Raw genomic sequence first — 24,199 nt, 5'->3', positions numbered from 1 at the left:
ATTTTAAATCCTCTGAAAATTAGTACATGACGAGTTTTTGACAATGTTTCCATATTTTAGAACAAATATTTAAGCTGCAGCCCCTTTTAAAAATATACATCCGAAATATCCAATTTTTAATATTATTATAATGGTACAATTAATTTAATCTGACCTAATTTTAAATAATGATATTCAGTTTTACACTTATCGTAATTTGAAATATCAATTCAAACTCCATTAAAACATTTGAACACATACGACTTTGGATTGTGTTGATTAAAACTAGTGAAATATCCTGGCAGGATGTCGATTCCGCACCAGATTTTCCCTAATTAATTTTTTCTTCTTCCTGGTTGAGAATATTTAAATTAGGCTAATGAATCCTTATAAAATTTTGTATGTAAGCGCGGTAGTATGAGGAATCAAATTTGTAATCTTTTCATTATTTTTAAACAATCAATCATAGTACAATAAAACAAATGTAATCTCATTTCAAATTAGCATTCCCAGCTCTGCGTTTTATGCAACTTACCTTGTCAAATTTCAATGCATAAAAAACAGTTCCCATCTGTGATTCTGTATGAGATGTTATCAAATGTATAAATTTAAAAAAATTTAAGCATATGATTACATGACTTTACGTTCTTAAGGTGGCTGGGTTAAGTCATCGGCTAGCTTCTTCGGAAATGAACAAAGGAGTCTAGGGTCAAAATCGAACTAAGTCAACCTAAAACTCCTTTGTTCATCTACGAAGAAGCCAGCCGATGACTTAAGCCAGCCAAATATGCGCTTTATGTATTTCCAGCCTTAGTTCTACCATGCAATCAATATTTGGAAAATTGTTTACTTTAAAACCGTAGGGTCTTTTCCCTCTCCGTAATATGTAGGGGATCGCGGCCGATGAAGCTTTTACAGTACCTCACCGACCGTTTGTAGTCCCTTTTTACTTACACTCTTTCGATGCGGAGTCGTCGCGGGTTTTTGGGACATTAGTGTCACCTTCCACGACGCCTTCCTTGACCCGGAGGTTGGTAGCATCGGTATGCTCTGATGAATCTCCTTCATAAAAGTTTAGCCTCATCTGAGAGCCAGTTTGAGCAACCTCTGTAGCTTTCGGCACTGATTCATCTCTTTTAGATGGGTGTATGACGGTGACGTCGAGCTCCTCATCAAAGAGAGTTGAATCATTCCCAAAACCAGATGGTAAACTCTCCTGGCTAAGTCTTAGCGTTTTGGCCTTCTTCTTCTCTTAGCGTTTTGGTAGTATACTTTCGCATACTACTTCTCGGTGTCTGCAGAGTCTCGTCCCCACCTCCCAAGAGGCGGTTGAGGTGTTGTCGGTGTTTGTTAGGTTGTTTTTGTTTTTTAAATTATTCTCCATACGGCGCCCTGACTGCAAACCTTGGAACGGGGTTTAGGGAGTCCGTTGCGGTGGACCAGTCCGTTGACTGGATAGTTTAGGAGCGCCAGTGACTTCGCCTCGTCGAGTCCGCGATTGCTTAGTTAATTCGCAGCTGCCCGATTTATCTATCGGGCGTCCCACTATCCGCTATGCTTCCGCTAACGGCGAAACAAAACATTTCGGCCAGAAAAATTTCGGGCAATATTGTAGAAGATCTCTTTTATTTTTCTTTGTTGATGTAGCTATCTTGAAAATGTTTAGAATCTCCAGAAAACGAGAACGACAATATGGCAACTCATTTTGCACCGTCGTAATGCGAGAACTGGCTATCATTTTACGGAGATTGCAGACGTCAGTGAAAATAGTTTTAACGCCGATGAGTTAAAGTGTTTGGAGACGCCGCTAAATTTGTTGTTAGTATAGCTCGGTTCTCGCCACATTCACATTCTTAAAAAGTTATGGGAAATAATGGAATAAATTCAAATAAAATTTAATAAAAATTATAAAAAATACAAGAATTTAAAAATAACAAAACAACAAAATGTGGATAACCTAAATCAGTACAGAAATCTAATTGATTAAAGCAAACAAACAAGAAATTTTCTTGAGTTGTAAAGTGGTTTTCGACAAACAAAAAAAAAAGGAGAAACAGAATGCACACATCCAAAAAAGGAAAATTAAAATATTAATAAATGTCAATAAATTATGCTGCTGTAGAGTCTTCTGTGTAAATGATTTCAGTGAGTGTGTTACTAGTATGTTAGATTGGTATTTTGCATGAAATTTGGGCGAAAATCCTTTTGTTTTAAACGTTTTGGAAAGAAGTGGAGGCAAAAAATGGGTGTTGCTGCGAAATACAACGACACAGCTAGAAACAATTCTTTTACCACAAAATATAGGCAAGGCAGCAGCAGGCCAAGCAGCTAAGTGTTATTGTATTGTATGTTGTGCTGTCAAATAAGCAAAAGAATAATGAATTTCGAAGTGTAGAATAGTGTTGAGGAAATTTGTGAAAAAATAATATCGATTACAGTACAAGAAATGAATACATGCTAAATGTATTGTGAAGCAAAACAAATCAACATGAAACCATAAAGAAGAAAATACCAATAGAAACCACACAGAAAAACCAAACCAACCAAACCCCAAGCTTATAACTAACTCTCTATTATTGTTTCCTTTGTTGCATTTTCCTAATAATTGTCATCGATTCTAAAGTGTAAGTCATTTACGGTTACACGGTTTATCATAATCAGTTTTTCTTTTGTTTTGTTTGTGTACTTTATATCATCAATTAAATATAATATTACTCGTAATTCAATGTCGCAAAAACAAACGTCATTACCATCCTTGCTCGTGAGTAGTACTCAGAATCTGAAAAATAGATGACAATAGAGAGAGTAATTGAGGATGTGAACACGAAAGAGATCGATTTGTCAGAAATTACGTGTTTTGTTTAATGTAAAAATAAACATCAAATTTGCATTTAATGTCAGTGTCATTTACAAAAAAATCTATCTAAAATTTCAGCTGAGTGTTGTCTGATTCAAATATCTAATGATTTGTTCCTTATGTTTTTCTACCTTCCCCTTGTGTTCTTCTTGTTGTTATCATCATTACAATAAATAATAACGTTATTGTTGTCATATTGTCTGTGTGTCACCATAAGTTGGCTCCTCGCCCGGCCCGTCCCTCAACAACAACCGTGTGTTAACCAGCTGTTTTAAATTTTACGCGCGCCATAATTTGCCGTTTGACTTTACAACAGCAACATCAACAAAAATAACCAGAACGGGCCAACAATAGCTAGCGGCGGCGGCAGTGGCCCTATTACTGCTTTACATTGATATTGGACACCCTACGGTGTAAATCTGGCAGAGTGTGCCCTGGGCACATTCTATTTGGTATTGTGAAAAAATGCCGCCTGCACTTATGAATATAGCCGAATTTGTTGAGGAAACCCGAGATGATTACAATTCACCAACAACATCAACATTTGCATCCCGCATGATGCCGGCATGTCGTCAAACCATTGCAGTATTGGAAGAGGTAAGTTTTGTTTATTTTTATTTAAATAAAGAAGTTTATTTGTTTAATTTTAGAATAAAGAATAGTTTGTTTAAAAGAGCACAAGGAGGGGAGGATGACAAATGGGTGCAAGTTTTTTTTTTTTTTTTTGGGAAAAATTGCTTGCAGACATTCACCTAATAATTTTGAAAAAGGTTGAACCCAATGTCACATTTATTTTCTATTTGCAATAGAGGGACAACATGAAGGGGGTGCGATCGTGAGGAAGCATGTTGGAGCAGGACATTAAAGTCAATGGTCAGCCTGATCTCGAGAAAGTCATATCCTATATAAAAAATAAAATCAAGTAGTAAACACCATAAACTACTAATTCTTCTAATGTTTGATATCCTATAGAATACTTTCGCACCAAGTTGGTTTATATTTTTGAATCCTATTTGATCATAATTAGTTTGTTTCCTTTATAAAATGCTCCAAACGGATATTGCTACCAGAGAAAACATGCTAATAGATAATTGTGTTTCATTACTCACATAAGAGTATATAGTGATAGCATTAACAAAATTTGATTTTGGATTATAAACTTTGTAATACATATTTCTAGATCATGAAGGATCTTAAATTAATAAATAAATGAAATAATTAAAAAATAAAAAGCAATATGCCTTCAGCGTGTAGCATATTATGCTGTGTACCATATCATCCTGTTTACCCTTAAAGGTCGAGGTGATAGGTCGATATATAAAACATTCGTCAATATCAGTTATTCCATCCATATTGGAATAACTGATAGTGATCTGGGGCTGGGTTGTCAAAAATAGAGACAGTATTCTGTGTGCCGGGTAAAACAATTCATTATAGGCAAGATTTTACAATATTATTAAAAAATCGCCACAAGGAACCCAAACAAAGGTATTATAATTCACTCACTAATTTGCAAATTATTCTATGTTCTTTGTTTGAATAAATGTGAGATTTCCAATTAAGTGTCCATCTTTGGTTTGTTGCCTTTTGAGAGCAAGCCTAGTAGAGGCATTGTTTTTCATCAGCATGTAAGGATCAGTAATCAAGATTAGAGTAGGAACATTTTGTTTTTATAAAAACTATTTTACAGTGGCCCATTTAAATTCCTTGCATCTTGCGCAGGAGGACCTTTGGAGTCATTAACACTAGGTCCGAAACTGTGAGTCATTTTTCATAAGGTCATTAAATTTATAAATCTACTCACACATGTATATAAGTTCGCCAGTTGGCATATCGATTTTTATACATCGATGAGCTAAATCGATCTAGCTACGTGTCCGTTCTACGTATAATTGTAATAACTCTAAAGGTCGTAATTTTTGCCCGATCACGAAATTTTAAATAGGGTACGCAATTTTTCCCGATTTTGCAGTCGGTCTAGGTGTCATTTTATGGATCATTATACGTTATATTTTGTAAATGCTTAGCGTTTAGGTCAGAGAGGAAGGCACGGGTTTCAATGATGACATAATAAATTTGTCATATTTAGAAATTTTGTCAAAATTTTTGAAATTCTGTCAAATTTTTGTTTATAAGTAAAATTTTCACATGGTGGTGGAATATAAAAATGTTGCACACCGAACTTATTGTCGTTGTTATATTTAAATTCATACTGAGCATTATTTGTATAATCTGAGATGTTATAAATGAATAATTAAAAATTAGTCCTTGTTGGTTTGATAAATGTGAGCCCCAATAATGGAATTACTACATACAAAATATATCTACAAAGTCCTCTATAGATTAGAGACATTTGAGTGCTTGTGGAGTAACAATACTTTATCAAATGTGATTAAAAAGTAAAGTAGCGTCTCCAAACCGAAGGCGCCTTTAAAGATTTTATAGAGAATTTTCATTGTAGATAAAAGATGTGCCAAACAACTTTATAACCAATTCATTTATTGTAATAACTTTTATTGTACAAATTGTAACTCCATGTTTTTATTCGGAATCACCAAACCCAATAGAGGAAATCAGCTGTTTTTTTTAATTTCAAAGAGAGAGTCAACTGCAGCTGATGGGCATCATTTTTCCACATTGTTTTTGTGTATGGCACTTAAAACAACACATTTCTGATTTGAAATGTGCATTAATAAGTACCTTCACCTGTTTTATGGTGTTTTCTTTAATAACACACGCGCACACATACCTGTACACACACAGTATGGTAGTTGAGGATATTTTGTTATCTTTTTTCCTTTGAGTAAAGGCTTGTGCTCGTCTCTCTCTCAATATAACAGGTGATATAATAACCAACCAACAATGAAAAGAGTGAGAGACAAAGGAAGATAGTAATTGAGACTCAGTAAACACAACTCGTATGTGTTATAAACAGGTCATTTGACAACCTTAACCATAAATGCGCGCATTGTCTAATGAATATTTTTCCTTGGGTCAATTAATAAATTGACTTTTGGCAATTTGTTAAAAGGCCTTTTCTGCTTTAATATATTTTTATTTGCTTAATAATACATATTTGCAATTGAATATATAACAATTACAGTCACAGTAAGAGAAAAAAAGTAGATTTTTTTGTAACAAAAGGCAATGCTGTTGCTGTTGACATCAAGGTTATTTGTATTTACTTATTTAGGTGTGCGCGCACAGCTTCATTGGGGAACTACAAAATACTTGTTGTATTCAATGGCTAATTTAAACAAATATGAACGTTAAGTATGCATGTAGATAGATAGATGGATGGATAGACATATGTTCATTTGATGACAATAGAATTCTATAGGTATTTTATTGTATAATAGTGTTAGTCATTTTTTGTGGTTCTTTTTCTATATTATATAGAACAGTACATTTTGAGGTCTGATGATGATGATGATAAAGATTTCTGAAAATGAAACGTGACCATTGATGCCACTTTTTTAAAAACAAGTACATTTTGATAACATCAATAATAGGGTCCATTAAAATCGTTCCTGAACGAAATCTAGGGATTTGAACAGAGGCTGTAAAAATCACAAGCACATCAATTCTAGGAAAATGTAATTATCAATTTAAAACTAAAGAAACATTAAAGGAATGCATGATTTTTCACCTGTAATGGAATATAAGCTCTCGGACAAAATGTAGTCAAACACCATAGTTTTAAAATTTTTTCAATTTTATTGAATGAAAGCAAAGAATGTCGGAATAGCATCAACTTTTAGAATAAGTTTAGATTTGTTCAAATTGGTCACATTTCGAATGAATGAAACTGTCACACGCTGCCCAAATGTTGCTCTGCAGTATTTTGGTCCATTCCCGACAAAGCGCTTGCTTGACGTGATCGACACTCTGATATTTTTTGTGCCAACCTTGCTTTCCAAAATACTCCAGACACAAAAGTCCAATGGATTGGTATCCGGAGATTTTGGTGGTCATTGTGCGCTGGAAATGAAGCGAGGAAACTCATTTTGTTACCCTTCTTGGGTGGCGCGTGAGGAGTGCGAGGCTTTAATATACCCTCCAGAATATTTTCGCGATAATATTCGGCATTTATTCTGATGCCACGGTCGATAATTGAGTTCTGGTTTCCAACCGAAGGTGTACATTTTCAGCTGACCTCTTTGGCAAGCAAACACGATCATTTGTTTTCTGTTCGACGACGAATGTTTTCCCATCGGAGAAAACCAAATACGGCTGTCCACCACTTTCGGCCAAGCGAAGCAACTCTTTAGCTAATTTGAGACCATTTTCTTTCTGTTGTGGTGTAAGTTCTTGCACTTTTTGGAATTTCAATGGCTTTATCCCGAGCTCATTTTTCAATATTTGCCGAATGGAATATTGCCATTTTTCGGCCACTGCGACGCGGGTTTCGATCAAGTCGCTTTTTTACTTTTCGAACCATTTCTGCTGATATTTCTGTTTTCTTCCGTCCACTTTCTTGACGTCGGGCTACGCTGCACTATGGGTAAAAAGCATGATTTTTTGGCATAAAGTCATTTTTTTTTGGTTTCATATTTTGAAATTTAACTGATTTCCTAAATGTAGATACCCATATTAGAAAAAAAAATGTTTAATATCAATACGGGTGGCAACCCTTTTTTGTTGGCGAGCTTTTAAAGTCAGCTGTTTGAAAGTCACTTTGTTTTGGTACAACTGGCGGTAAAGATCAGCTAAGTTCAAGTGCTTCTGATTTGACAAAATTGAAAAAAATAAAATGTGTAATTATGGAAAACGTTAGTGCAGGTATGTAAAATTAAGACGAGGTGCCCTTTTTGTCATAATTGTCTGTTGTTATAATACTGTGAATTGTTTCGTTTATGTATAGCTTTATATAAAATCTATAAATTGTAGTTGTGTTCCGTGGAGTGTAACTTGTGAATGGCAAAGCATTGCAAAAAGGTATAAATGCCAAGTTATTAACAAAAGTGTGTTAATTAATGAGTAACTAGCCTTTTTTGTTCTATTTTGTGCCAACACGTGTTTTGCAGATAAACATGTGTTTGTCCATGCAGCGCTCATTGAAATTTGGAGAAGCAACAATCGCTCAGAAGATGCACTTGTGAAATATGTGTTACAGAATATCAATAATATCAGTTTAAATGAAGACCAAATGCGTTTGATATCAAAACAAGTGAAAGATTTTGTTAATTATATAAAAAAGCATTTGCCAAAGTGCATCCGTAAACTAGAGCGATTTAAAACTAAACATTCAAAATGGCTTAGCAAAAGTATAATTATTGTAATGAATGAGCAGTATGTTTCTCCAAATCATCATAGCCGATCGGCCAGATCGGCTATATAGCAGCTACATGAAATAGTGCCCCAAATCATATGAAAATTCGTAGGTCATCTTGGGGGCATAAAAATGAATACAAATCAAATTTCACTTCAACAGCTTCATAAACAAAAAAGTTGGGTCAAATCGGCTATATAGCAGCTATATGAAATAGTTCCCCAAATCATATGAAAATTCGTAGGTCATCTTGGGGGCATAAAAAATGAATACAAACCAAATTTCACTTCAATAGCTTCATAAACAAAAAAGTTGGGTCAAATCGGCCAAATCGGCTATATAGCAGCTATATGAAATAGTGCCCCAAATCATATGAAAATTCGTAAGTCATCTTTGGGGTATACAAAATTAATACAAACCAAATTTCACTTCAATAGCTTCATAAACAAAAAAGTTGGGTCAAATCGGCCAGATCGGCTATATAGCAGCTATATGGAATAGTGCCCCAAATCATATGAAAATTGGTAGGTCATCTTGGAAGCATAAAAAATGCATACAAACCAAATTTCAATTCAATAGCTTTGAAATTAGAGTTTATGCCAAAATAAACGTAAAAAAACCCATAGTGCGCTGGAGTGTTCTAAGGATAGCCAATGAACTGTCACTGGAAAATTTTTAACAGCTGTTGGACGGTTGGCTTAGAAATAACAGCAGTCTGAAGTTGGTTGCAGTTTTTTCATCTCACCCTGTATATGTGCGAGTATTGTCGCCAATTTGTATCTACAAAGCATATGAAAGTTAGGTAGTGATCAACCACCCCCTAATCCACAATAAAATCACTCGATTTCATTATTAGAGTAATTCTTACTCTATTCCAAACATTTTAACTTAAAGAGTAGAGCGGAGAGTAAACTACTTGTAAAACTTGTACTCCTCGAGTGCTTCCCTTCGCGAGCAATTTTCACTCGCAAATAAAATTGATCTTATCAGCTCTGGAAGTAATTTATTGAGGATCTATACAGATATAGCTATAACTCTCATATATGTTGCAGCCGATTTGAGTTTAAAGCTACCTGAAAACCATAATTTGCTTCTGGTTTGAATGACATTTGGTACGAGACTTCATATGAATCTTAGTCGGATTTCCTACTCCATTTTTCTATACATGATATCAAATAGTCGGCATGGCACGACTTTTATTTTTTGCTAACTGGTTTTTCTTCTATAGGTCTTATAACATCCCATTGTGCTCCGCCACAATATTTATCCATCTCAAGTTCATTTCGTTTACTTTCGTTTGGCTTCTTTCTTAAAGAGCTCAAGAATCATATTAAAATTGTGGCGGTGCTAGGAAAAATGCAGGCAAACAATAATAAAATTCAGATCATCTGCTGCTGTTGCAGCCTTGATGATGCAGGCATTCGTTCATTCATTCCTCCACCCAGTCATCCATCGTAATGTATTCAACACATTAAGCTAATTAAATGAAATCAATTTGCTGTACTAGGTGGCGGTGGTGGTGGGTATCTGTTGAGATTTAACCTGAAAGAATACCTTGGAGATGATTACTGCCGTTTTGGCTGTACATCAATCGTCAGCGGTGCCGTCATTCATTCAGTAGTCATTTTCGAAAGAAAAGAAAGAAAAGATGTAGAATAGGATGGGGATGGGGTATAAAGAAAAAAAGTTTAGTAAAGTTAAGACGTTGGAATATGTGATGTAGTTGTTGTTGTGTGTTTGCCTCTTTTCGACTTGAATGCGGTGACTATGGTTGATAGTTTTTGTTTTGTTTCGTTTGTCTGTCTCGCTGTCTATCTTCTCTAAATGGTTATTGTTGCTTGGCTTCATTTTGACGTTTTGTGTTGGCGGTATTATGTCTTGTTGTTGTTATTTTTCGCAAGATGAAATGCACAGAAATTTGTGCCAGATAATTGCTAAAACGCAAGCAGACAGACAGATAGACGAAGATTCAACTAACTGAACAGCTGAGATAAATGAACACCAGTGACCAGTAGCAGCAGCAACAACATCAGCAGGGAGACAGACAGACAGACGCATATTTGACAACAAATACGGAGAAATATATGCAATACTTAATGAATTTAAATCTTTGGCTTTTTTTATTTTAAACGCTTACACATTCATCACAGTAAAGCGGCAATAAGCTATACTAAATAAAAAACAACAAAAAAATGACTTAATTTTTTGGCGGAATGCCAGAATTTGTATTGTTTGCCACCTTGTTTTCTGTTTTTTTTTTTTTCAGCCAGCTTATATTATAATAACGCATCATACATAAGACAAGAACTTTTTTCTCTCTCTCTCTCTCTCTCACTCTCTCTCTCTCTCTCTCTCTCTCAATGCTATTCGCCCCTCTCGGTGCCTTTGCGAAAGTCATGGAGATTTTGGATTGTCAATGAAAAATGTAGAGGTCTTTTAATAAAATAGAATACCCCAAAAGTCTTCTATGGACAATAAAAGTTCGAGGTCTTCCTGGTCTAGAAGACATCAACGTCTTCTATAGACAATTGAAGACATCAAGGACTTCTATGGGCTTTAAAGAAGACCTCCAAGGTATTCTACAGACAATAGAATAGAAGACAATAGACCTCAATGCGTAGTAGAAGACCTCAAGGTCTCATCTGGGCTGTAAAAGACCTCAAAGTCTCCTCTGGGAGATGACCCCAAGTTCTCTGATGGGCAAAAGATGACCTCAAGGTCTCCTATGGGCAAAAGAAGACCTCAAGGTCTCCTATAAGCAATAGAAGACCTCAAGGTCTCCTATGGGCAATAGAAGACTTCAAGGTCTCCTATGGGCAATAGAAGACTTCAAGGTCTCCTATGGGCAATAGAAGACCCCAAGGTCTTCTATGGGCAATAGAAGATCTCAAGGTATCCTCTGGGCAGTAGAAGACCTCAAGGTCTCCTATAGGCAATATATGACCTATGGGCAATAGAAGGCCTCAAGGTCTGCTATGGGCAATAGAAGACCTTAGGGTCTCCCATGGGCAATTGAAGGCCTCAAAGTTTTCTGTAGGTAGTGGGAGACCTCATGAGTAATAGAGGAGTTAATGGTCCTCTATGGGCAATAGAAGACCTCAAGGTCTCCTTTCGGCAGTAGGAGACCCCAAGGTTTGTATAGGTAATAGAAGAGCTCATGGTCTTCTATGGGCAATTGAAGACCTTAAGTTCTGCTATGGCCTATAAAAAACCTCTAGATTTCCTATGGGCAATAGATCAAAGTCTCATATGGGTAAACGGAAACCTCACCGTCTCTCTTTCTCTCTCTTCCCTGTATGCAATAGAAGGCTTCAATGTCTCCTATGACCAATAGAAAACCTCATGCTCTCCTATTGTAATAGAAGACCATGAGGTCTGCTTTGGCCTATGAAAGACCGCTATGTCTTTAAAAGACCTAATAGTCGAATGTCATAGAAAAACTAAAAAATTCTTGCTGTCCATAAAAAGGCTTATGTAGAGGACCTTATATTTTCTATAGAAGATGAATATGTATATTTGTATAACTACGTGTATATTATTTGTATTTCTGTGGTAAATAAAAACAATATTACCAAAATTTCAAACAGTTTTCACACATCTGTTAATATTGATGGCAATAAATTATAAAAATATCGAACAATTTTTGCACCTAGATACCGACACGCACATACACACTCTCTGTATATGACCATGGGGCTAGAGGAGTGAGAAATGTTTATGGTATTGTTATTTTCTATATTTTTTTCAAAAAAAAAAGAAAAAAACACGCAAATTATAAAAATTCTTTAAACAAATAGCAAAAAAAATCTGCAACATTTGTTGTTGTTTCCATTTTCTAAACTATCTAAAACGATGTACAATTTTTTCATCAACAAGCTTCAAAAATAATTTAACACTGGTATGCCGCTTGCTGTACGGGTACATGAGTCTGCTTGATTTCAGTCTGCCACCACCCTCATGAGAATATTTTATATTTTTTTCTTGATTTTTAATTCTGTTCCAATTTTCTATTTTTGTTCCGAAAGATGATGGCTACAACTGTGGCCGTCTAATGATCGATAAACTGACACAAACTGAAAATGTTGCTTCGGTGTTATCTCGAATTTATGTTTGTGTTTTATTTTTTGTGGGTATTTTGAGAAACATGGATATTTCTCAAAATATTTACACCATCAAGTGACACACTTATTATAAAAATAGTTTATGTCGCCCCTCCACCCCGTCTGGGGACATGATGGCCAAATGTTTTCCAGTTTTTTTTTTTTATTTTTCTTCTCTTTCTAATTTTGTCTAATATTTTAATCTCGTCAGAGAATTGATTCATAGACCAAAATATTTTGTAATAATTAATGTGACATGTGCCAAAAAAGAAACGGAAATTGAATCATATTTATTGTTATTGTTGTTTCTTAGAAAAATACAAACACAATTTGTTAATTAGTTATTCCTATAATTTCGTGTGTGGGATGTTGATAAATGTGGGATAATATCCCGTGAGCTAATTTCAGATTATCCATGAAAGATAAATAGAATATAAACTATTTTGAAACGAAAATCAAAATATTTTACCATTAATTTAAAAAGCGCATTTTCAATTTTTGTAGGATATTCCAATAAAAGTTCAAAATGTTTTATTTTGTGTATTTGGTCTTTTGAAATTCCTACTAAAACATAAAAAAAATGTATTGGGGTTTTAAAAAATTCAACCTCAATGTGTTGCGGGGCAAAATATCCTTATTTGAGTAAGCAGATAGGCCTATTATTTCTTTTCAGCGATCAATGTTTGAATTTATCTATCAAAGACCCAAGCCTTTAAGTAATTTTAAAATCAATTTATCACAAAATAAACAGGCTCGGAGATAAATTTCTTCTGTTTGAATTTCATTGGAATCGGACATACATATCGCGCATCATATGCGTCAAATATGTAAAATCGACCGAAAATATATATGGGAGCTATATCCAAATCTAAACCGATTTCAATATAATTTGGGGATGTACGTTCGTTTTAAATTGCGTTACACTTTCCAAACTACATTGAAATTTGAGACACATAGCGTATTTGGTGCATCAAATATATGACATCGGCCGAAAATGTATATGAGAGCTATATCGAGCTATATCAACCGATTTCAATATAACTTGGCAAACAAATTTTTTAACCAGATTCCATTCTAAATTTGATTGAAATGTGGTGTACACCGCGTGTTTAAGGCATCAAATACATGAAATCGGCTGAAAATATATATGGGAGCAATATCCAAATTTGAACCGATTTCAATATAATTAGGCAAATTTATTTTTCTTCCAAATTCCGTTACGCATTCCAATTTTGGACTCTGTAATCGAGTAATAGGTGTGTGCATATAAAATCTAAATTTTTAGGAGGTTCTTCCGATTTTGATGCTATATCTCCAGTTCCAAGTAGAATTTCAAAAAAATTATATAGCCTTTGTTACTTCAGGCGATGTTGTAGTATACTTGGAAAATTTCAGTAAAATCTGTACAGCGGTTTTGGGGTCCATAAATTACAAACAAAAGAAAATACAAACATTTTCCTATTTTAAAGCTATAGAAAAATCAATAGCAAAAAGAGCTTTAGCTTCTAGTACTTTTCGTACACTTCTGGTACGAAATTCCCAAATTGTCTTTTCGAATACCTCTTGGTTTATCGTAGACATACTTATATACAGAGGTGTAGATCTTTCCGATCGTTCTGTACGGTATGTAAAATATTTAGTTTATTCCAGCACTTATCTTACACTATTTTATGCGCATTCCAAATCTGGCTACTTTTCTGTATTTGTAGTATATTATCATCCTCCTTATCTAAAATCTACACACTCACAGAGATTCTAATTTCAAAATGCCCAATTTAATATTTCTTCCTGCACTCTTTACCTATCTTTGCAGCATTTAATACTCTTCCTACACAGTATGAAATGCATTCATAAATCCAACGGTACACACTCACAGTAATCCATATAAAAAGTTCACAGTTCTAGCTCTTTCCTTACACTGTAACCAAATTTAGTGGTATTTAGTACATATAACACACTTCATTCTAAATTAACCTCCTTACACTCACAATGATTCTTAAACCAACATTCAAAATTTTAGTTAAATTCCTAATCTATTTGTCAGATTTAGTACCATTTAATACTTTTCGTACACATTTTACTCTCGACCTACCTACACTTCATTAAAAAAAAAAAAAAACACCTCGTATCTATGATGACCCTTATCCTCACAATTATCCTTATACTAAAATTGAAAATTCCTACATTCTATGTCAAATTTAGTATTTTTCGTATTCTTATTTTATAGGGTAAGTGTACCAGTAGTCGGCAATTTTAGAATTTTCAATGTTTCAATCTTTCAACATTCTGAGTGAAATCTTTCAATTGCAGAAAAATAAATTTGTTCAGATTCCAAATTTGGTTAGTTTTCGAAATAATAAACAACAATCGAATTTGTTTTTATTAAATTGGCAAAATTTGCAATTTTGCTAAAATAGTAGTTTTTTGCCAGTAGTCGGCACTATTTTCCAATATTATTTTTTTTTATGTCTAATAGTATAAAACAGTGATATATTACTAATTTACAGTTCTATTATTTAATTTCGTTTTTAAATAGTGTTTTATTTGATTATCACTCTAAACCAAATATAGGTAGAAAATGGATTTTCAATTAAAATAAAAATGAGATTAAATAAAAAAGAAAAAAAAATACCTTTCTTATATTGGGAATTTGTGAATTGATCTCTTTGCTTTCTCCAAAAATCACACCGCTATCTAAAACGTCAAATAGCTGATTTAAAAAACCTACTTAATTTTGAAAAGTTGGTCAAGAAGCACAAATAAAAACAACTGCCGACACAAAAATATTTTTTTATTTGTATAGTTTTTGGATAATTTTTTAATAGTTTTCTCAAGTTTTGGTGAAATGGGTCAAAAATTATATTTTTCTAGTAATCGGCACCATCTGCCGACTACTGGCAAATCTCTTTTTTTCTGTTCCTAATGTCGGCATTAAATAATATAATAGGAAAATGCTTGATTTGTAATTTTTTAAGTTATAAAATGATCTTTAGACTTTTATTTACTTTAATAAAATATTTCTGATTCCAAAAGTATTAAATTTAATTTACTTAAATCGATTATTAAGTTGACACCATCACTAATGTTTTCTTTACAATCAAGCACTATCGCATGCGTTGGAAGACACTCACTGACGAAAACCGTTATTCTCTCGTAATAAATGATCGGAGCTCATTGTTTTTTTTTTTTTTTAACAGAAAGAGAGCAGAGAACACTGTTGACGTTTTTTTGCATTTATTTCATTATTTGGTCAATTCTATTCTTAGTTATTTAAGTTTAAATTTCAAAACTGCCGACTACTGGGACATGACGACCTTAGGCGCACTTACCCTACATTTCTAAATTCACATCTAATCTTAATGCTATACACTCACAGTGACCAAAATACAAAAATACACAATTCCTGCTCTATTCCTACAATGTACACCAAATGAAGTACTATTTAGTGCTTTTCGTATATTTCATTCCAAATCTATCTTCTTATCTATGATGATCCTTATCCTCACAATAGTGCTTACGGTACAAATTTATTACAATAGAGTACTTTTCATATATTTATTGTACATAACTCGCAGCGACATTTTTATCACGAACGAACACTCCTATACTAAATTTCAACATTCCAACTTTATCCTAAAACACACTTTTATATCGGGCACATCAAATGTCAAGATCTTAGCTCTATCCATTTAAAATCATCGTGTAACTTTTAGTTTCAATTTCTGAAAAAATCATCCGCGAATTCCATGTCAATTAGCTCATTACAAATTGTACAATTATTTTCAAATTTGGATCATATGATGAAGGTCTGACTAGAGAAAAGTCGGACAATTTTTACATATAGCTATAGCTGTTTCGCCATATTTAAGCCCTTTCTAAGTCAACATATGTACACTATAGCATTTACAGGGTGAGATAAAAAAAACTGCAAGATGGTCCAACGCCACAATTTTTTACACTTTTTTAAATTTTATTGAATGAAAGCAAAAAATGTCGGAAATAGTATCAATATTTAGAATCAGTTAAGATTTGTTCGAATTGGTCACCTTTGGCACGAATTATGGCCTTCAAACGGCCAATGAAACCGTCACACGCTGTCCGAAAGTTGCTCAGCGGTATTTTGGCCCATTCCGCTTGAGTTCTGGTGGCCAACCGAAGGGGTAAATTTTCAGCTGATCTCTTTGGCAAGTAAACACGATCATTTTCTTCGTTTGTTTATAAACTGCTGGATAACGAAGCAACCCTTTAGTCATTTGAGTGTATTTTCTTTCTGTAGCGGTGTAACTTCTTGCATTTTTTTGGAATTGCAATGGCTTTACCTCGAGCTCATTTTTCAATATTTGCCGAATGGAATATTGTGATATGTCCAACTCACTAGCTTGAAGTCGCTTCTTTACTTTTGGAACCATTTTTGCTGATGTTGCTGTTTTCTTCTGCCCACTATTAGTATCACGGTAACGAGCGATGGTATGAGACACAAAAGATTTATTCACATTTAAATGCTGGAGTGCTCTAACGATAGCTACTTGTGGTTTTCCAGCCAAATGTAAAGAAATTACACTATCACGCTAGAATTCCATCACAAATAACTTTTTTTCTGGGAAATTCTCACCAAAATGCTTTTGTACGCTTGTGAACAATATAATGAGCTGTCACTGGAATAATTTTAACAGCTGTTGGACGAGTGGCTTAGACAGTAGTCTGAAATTGGTTGGGGTTTTTTCATCTCACTCTGTATATGTGGCACTAGAGATCACATTCGACACAGCCTAGAAATACCTATAACAAAATTTGACGAAATTGTTTTAGGTTTAGATTTGATTCAAATGATGCACCAACCACAATAAGTTTGTTCAATTAGATTGACTAATTGTCCCTGTCAGATTTAGTAGAAATCAATTCAGAATAAAATATAGCAATTATCTGCAATTTCAAATTTCAGCCGCTCTAACGATCGACTTTTGTTCTTTCCTTACTGGCGGTATTACAACTTTGGTTTATTGACATTCACAGACGTTTGGTGGTCGTGGAAGTTAGCATTCCAAAACCGCTCGGCTAAGATTATGAGAATTTATTTAGCGCTATCATATTACCCGATATTGATTTCGGCTATCAAATGTTGACGACCAAAGCAAGACAGTAGCATATTTTTAGTTTATTTTTTAAATATCAAATTTAATGTGCGCCAACATAAAACGTATTATGTTATACTCGTATTATAACAATGCGATACATTTTCAAATGTCTGCAGAGATTTGTTTTGTTGCTGCTGTTTCGTTCGTTTTTTTCGGTCATTAAACCAAACACATTCACAATACAACTCGGCACCAATCCACTCCACTCTACTCAGCTCTGCTCTGGTGTAATGGTCTCAATGGCTATTCCTTCTCATATTACATTCCTTTCTTTAATGGCCTAACGTTCGTTCATTCAGTCCGAGAGCTCGCCATTCATTCATTGGATTTTGTGGCATAAAATAACCACTAAATCAACAACAACTACAACATTTTCACAGTTGTTGATTCCATCCATACTTTTGACGTCCTAGGTTTATTGGCTTGTTTCCATGTTATCTGATAACGTCATTTGCAGTTGTTTCTGATAACAAATCGCTACTGATTATATTTTTGAAATGGACTTACCAAAGTCCCATATAATCTATTTGCACAAAGTCCCATATAATCTATTGCATTAGCCAGGTTATTAACATCTTATTTTTATACCCTCCACCATACTATGGAGGGCATATTAACTTTGTCATTCCGTTTGTAATTCTTCGAAATACTCATGTCAGACCCAACAAAGTATATATATTCTTTATCAGCGTAAAATTGTAACTCCCTATATTCGGTATTTTGGCGATTTTAGGTACAATACTCACCGCAATTGTTTGAGATGTCGTATTTGAAGTTGGTAATGGATGCTACAGCTTGTGACAGAAAATTGTATATGCAGTTCCAGGTCTTCGTATAGCTCCGATATAACGGTATCTCCCTATATACGGTATTTTGATGATTTTAGCTATATTATTCACCGTTTATTTCAAGTTTCGAATTTAAATTTTTTGAAATTTTCCAAATTAGTTCCAAATGGTGGGGGGTATTCAAAGTTCGGACCGGCCGAACTTACTGCTTTTTAACTTTTTGTTGTTTTTTATTTGTGGAGTATTGGAAATATTATGTGTTGAAATTTTAACTGACCATTGATTTTGGTTTCGTTGACCAAATCAATATGATTGTCACATAGAGAGTTTGGGTTACATTTCGCCGCAAATGTTACCGAGTTCAGACATTGCATGTGTTATTTCTCAAACCAACAAAACATATAACAAGTTAGAAAGTATCAGTCGGTTTTGCCGACAGATGTATACCTCAGGCTCTATACGTTTAATTTTATATATTGTGACTTGCGTTATGATAATTCAAACTATTGACCCTTTATGGGGTAGTTCCGAAGAATAACAGTCGAACAATTAATTTATGATAGTAATTGTTAATCAGAATTTTAAACTTTTATGGGGAAGTACGAGAAGGTGTGGGACCATAAATTCCATATACATATCAGATCTCTGGCTGAGAGAAATATTTAGATATACCAAGTTTGGAAAGAATCGTTGACTTCCCAAGTTATAAGAGACATATGTATTGAATATTGTAATCCTTTGTGGGGGAGATAACAGGAGGGGTGGACCGATACCAGTACTCATCTTCACACCAGATCTTGCGTAAGAAAAAATATTGGAATGTGTGAAATTTAAAGAGAATCGGGTTCTTCTTTCGCACTCTATGAGAGTTATTATTATTCAAAATTTTAACGCGTTGTGAGGGAGGTACCAGAATTAATGGACCGATAAATCCCATCTCCACATCAGATATAGCGTTGGTAGAAATATTGCGATGTGCAGAGTTTAAAATAAATCGGATGCTTATTTCGCGTTTTATGAGCTTCATGGTTGTGGTGGAGTTACCAGAAGTAGTGATCCGTTACATCGGATCTTTATACCAGATATTGTGTTAGTGGATACATTAAGATGTGCGAAATTTTTATAAAAGTTATAATTGTTCCAAATTTTCCCTTTGTGGGGGAAGTATCAGAACCGACCTATCTCATCTACATTCCAGACCTGGAGTTGTTGGAAACATTAGGACATGCGAAACTAAGTCAATTGAACACTTATTTTACATTTTATAAGCATTGAGGTAATTGAAAATGTTGACCCTTTGTAAGGGAGGTATTAGATGGAGTATGTCTATATTGTCCATTTTCGCACCTAACTTAGCACAGATACAAATATTAGGATTTGTAAAATCGGATGATACTTTCTTGTTCTGTGAGCTAAATTATTTTCTGTCAAATTTTTCACCTTTTATGGGGAAGGTACCAGAAGGAGTGGATCAATATTGACCATCTCTGAACTATATCTAAGTTTGATAACAATGATATTGCGATGTACCAAGTTTGGAACAAATGGGATATTTCCTTCGAGAGTTATCGTGTGAAACAGCCGGCCAGACAGACAGAGGGTCGATCGCTAAATCGACTCCAAAAGTCCTGAAACGGATTTGGTCCAAAGAGACTTAGGGTCTAAAAACGTTATTTCGATTAAGTACGTTTTGGCCGTATCAAATGATATATACCCTCTCTACCAAATGGCTGAGTGTATAAAAACACCTACACCTACTAGCAACGCACAATAGGGTGTTCTCGAAGTTTTGTTTTTACGATATAGTCCTGTCCGTCCGCCCGCCTGTCCGTCTGAGATAGGATGTTAAAATTTTGCACAGATCTGTCTTTTGTCAAGTTCGACGATAAGCTATATCGGCCCACGATATCGTGTAGCCCTCATATAACGGTACCTCCCGATATTCGCTATTTTTATTATTTTAGCCACATTTTTCAATGGAATTGTCTGAAATTCTACACAAGGAGTTCTTTATGAGTATTTTACTCCCTGAAAGAGAATTATCTATATAGGTCCACGATATCGTATAGCCCCCCTATAAAACGGAATCCCCCGATATCCGGTATTTGTATGATTTCAGCCCAATTTTTCAATGGAATTGTCTTAAAATTCACAAAAGGAGTTCCTTGTGAGTACTTTACCCCCTATTATTTGCTGATTTTAGCCACATTTTTCAATGGAATTGTATCAAATTTCGTATATATGGTCCGGAACAGTTATAGCCTATGACACAAATTACTTATGCAGGACTACGTCTTCGTATAGCCCCCATATAACCGCTTTCATTAGAGCGGTATTTTCCGACGGAATTTTTTTCGAAATTTTTTAGCTTCTTCCAAATGGTGGAGGGTATAAAAAGTTCGGCCCGATTGAATGTAGCTGCTTTTTTACTTGTTAGAATTGTATCTAACCTAATCACTCAATAACTTCGATGAATCACACTTAACATCTTGTTTCTCTTTCGGTTCGGAGTGTTTTAGAATCATTTCCTTATACCTCGACAAACAAACTGCATTAGGAATAAAAAGTATTGGGCCTGTTACAAACTTTCAGTATGTGCACTTACGTTCAATTTGTTCAATGAAAACCAGTAAAGAAAGTCTTAAAGTCGGGCGGCGCCGACTTTATGATACCCTACACCACTTTGCTAATTAAGTAGAGCTCCACATAACAATTAAAAGTTTCTATGGGAGAATTCAATCATACACGCTATGATTATAATTATAATTTAAAGTTCAAAGGACTAAATTCGGAATTGTATTGCCCATTTGGTGCACAATTAACTTGAAATCGGATAAAGATATATATGGGAGTTATATCCAAATCTGAACCGATCTCGATAAACTTTGGCAACGATATTTCTGAGCTGTATTTGATATATTTCCCTGAATATCGTTGTTACAGAGTGCATATTACGGTTGTGGGTACCAAATATAACAAATCGGATGAATAATATATATGGAAGCTATAACTATATCTGAACCGATCTGAACCAAATTTGACATACTAGCTACTAGACTCAATTCGGTCGTAAGTGCCAAATTCCATCCCATTTGGACAAATATTAGACGTTTGGTGCACAATAAAAGGTAAATCGGACGATGTTATATATGGGAGCTATATCCAAATCTGAACCGATCTCGATAAAATTTAGCAAATGTATTTCTGAGCTGTATTTGATATATTTCCCCGAATATTGTTGTTGCATAGTGCATATTACGGTGGCGGTGGACAAAAATAACAAATCGGATGAACAATATATATGGGAGCTATAGCTATATCTGAACCGATTTCGATCAAATTTGGCATACATATTTTCAGGCCTAATATGGGTGTATGTGCAAAATTCCATACAATTCGGGCTGATATTACACGTTTGGTGCACAATAAAAGTCAAATCGGACGAAGATATATATGGGAGCTATATCCAAATTTTGACCGATTATCTCCAATTTCAATAGGGTTCGTCCTTAGGCCAAACAAAAGACCTTTGCAAAATTTCATCGGGATCGGGCAATAAATGCGACCTGTACTTTGTTTACAAAAATACATGGACAGACGGACGGACGGACGGACGGACAGACGGACGGACGGACAGACGGACGGACATGCATAAATCGACTCAGAATGTGATTCTATGCAGATCATCAAAAGGAACTATGGGTCTATCTCGTTTCCTTCTGCCTGTTACAAACAAATGCACAAAGACATAATACCCTGACCACCTTGTGGTGTAGGGTATAAATTGAGAGTGTTTATCACATATTTTGGGCCCTCCGTAAAAAAAGCCATATCTTACTCTTATCACACCATAATGTTATGGTCCATTTTTTTTATCCGGCAGGTTACATAACTATTTATGGCAAAAATCACTTAAAAATGTAAGACATTATTTTGCTTTTTAAATAACATCGACACCCAATCGGCAATCGAATGAACACCCCATATTTGACAATACACAAATAAAATAAAAAACCCAAAACCCAATCTATAAATGACGTGTTGCAACAATTATTGTTTCATCGATAATACCGACCGACCGTGCGACTAACATAACGTGTTCTTTTATGCAAGCAACTAGACAAACATACAAATTTGTCAAATCACAACTGAAAATGGCAATAGCAACACCAATAACTACAACAACGACATCGACAGAATCCTTTAGTGTATTTCTTGTGACGTACACAGATTCGAGTGCCACAAATTGTACCCTAAACGATCGCTGGTTCACCTCCCTTCATCCTTCTATTCCCCTTTCCTTGTCTTCATCTTCTTCTTGTTTTTCTTTTATTATAACAACCAAATAATGGCAAACTTTTCAGAAAAGGTAATTGCAGTGTACGCCGATGCCATGTTCGTACATCGATTATAATCGAGGTTGCAAGTGCCACCAGGCTGCCTGAGTGCCAGCCTGTTGGCAACAGAAATACAAACAAATTCGAAACAAAATATGAATCGCATGGACGTCGACGTCGTCGTTGTGATTGTTGTTGTTCTGCTCGCTTGTCGCCTTTTTCTGCTCAATGAGTAAATTGACAAAATTCGTAATCACAATGCATTTACGTCAATCGCTATATATGGGGGGCCATAGAAAATGGTTGCTGCAGCAACAACGTCAGTTCCCTTCTGGCCACCCCATCCCAAAAATGAATAATCCCAAAATATTGTGGCGTCAGTCAGTTCTATTTTGTTTTTCTAGTACGTGCCGCGTCGAGTTATGACATCTTAGAAATAATACTAAAATCCACAAATTTGAATGCAACATTGTTGCAAGGCTTTCCAATTGATGAACGAATGGAGGGTGCTATGAGATGCTGCCTCGTGTTACGTATCATATTATGTAGCAAGATGGTTGGTTCAATGATGGATGAAACCACTTTGTTTCAAACACAAGAATAGCGGAGAACTCACTTTTTTCAGTATTATTATACCCTCCACTTTGGAAAGGAGGGTATATTAACTTTGTCATTCCGTTTGTAACATGCCTAAATATTCGTCGTTGACCCCATAAAGTATATATTTCATAATCAGCATAAAATTCTAAGATTTAACGATATCCGTCTGTCTGTCTGTTGAAATCACGATACAGCTCACATTATTTGACATAGAGGGTCAAAATTTAGCAGAACAAAATAAGATATATCGGACCACGTCCATACAACGGTACCTCCCGATATTCGGTATTTTGATGATTTTTGCCACATTTTTTCACGGATTTGTCTGAAAATTGGTATTTGTAGGTCATAATTGGTCCCAGTTCGTGTGGCGAAACATTGCATGTATAGGTGCACGCTTTGGCATAGCCCCCATATAATGGTACCTCCCGATATTCGGTATTTCGGTGGTTTTTGTCACATTTTTTCACGGATTTGTCTAAAAATTGGTATTTGTTGGTCATAATGGAATCTAGCTCCGGTGGCGAAACATTCTATGTATAGGTCCACGTTTTGGTATAGCTCCCATATAACGGTACCTCTCGATATTCGGTATTTTGATGATTTTTGCCACATTTCCCACGAATATCTCTAGACACGAATTGCCAAGGAAGTGGAACTCAACATTTTTCAACAGGAACCCAACATCTTTCAGCAGAAATTTGATTTTTAATAGCTTATTTTAACTGAAGTTTGGAGTTAAAATGTGAATATGTTTTTGAGTGAAAATATTGATAGTGTCATTAAGCATGACATTGAATCTAAAAAAGATATATAGATAATTGGGGGCCGCTGTAGGGTACAAGTGGCGATTACCTGATTGGTTCTCCCAGGCGGCTTAAATGCGAATATTTTTATTGAAAAGTACTATTATTTAAAAAGGCGGATGAATTGGACTATACATTGATAATCCTAGATAAACGCGTGCAGGAAACGGCTCCACTTTTCTATCCATCTTCCCTCCCCAATACCACACCCTTCATCTAAAATCCTTGTGATTTTGTTGTTGCTGAGTGCAATCATCCAAACCATAATTTTTTCTTACGGCATCCGGGATTATAACGTTGGTGATTTATTTTATACGCGGCTGTT

At 34.9% G+C, this 24,199-nt stretch overlaps 1 protein-coding gene across 5 annotated transcripts in view; it reads left to right on the top strand.

The window, feature by feature from the left end:
- The first annotated feature begins 1,808 nt into the window (after nt 1-1,808).
- Nucleotides 1,809-24,199, top strand: part of LOC131803706 (arfGAP with SH3 domain, ANK repeat and PH domain-containing protein-like) — a 53,588-nt gene continuing 31,197 nt past the window's right edge. The window contains exons 1-2 of one of the 5 annotated variants that reach the window (XM_059125280.1): nt 1,809-2,124; nt 3,153-3,433. In XM_059125280.1, coding sequence (XP_058981263.1) covers nt 3,302-3,433 — 132 coding nt within the window. In that variant the 5' untranslated portion in view covers nt 1,809-2,124; nt 3,153-3,301. Of the gene's footprint in view, nt 2,604-3,053; nt 3,434-24,199 lie in introns of all 5 variants that reach the window. The other 4 variants (XM_059125277.1, XM_059125278.1, XM_059125276.1 and 1 more) reach the window with 4 other exon arrangements.

Source organism: Musca domestica, unplaced genomic scaffold, assembly GCF_030504385.1.
Source record: "Musca domestica strain aabys unplaced genomic scaffold, Musca_domestica.polishedcontigs.V.1.1 10, whole genome shotgun sequence".
Classification (NCBI taxonomy): domain Eukaryota; kingdom Metazoa; phylum Arthropoda; class Insecta; order Diptera; family Muscidae; genus Musca; species Musca domestica.
This window is presented reverse-complemented; position numbering and strand designations above follow the sequence as displayed.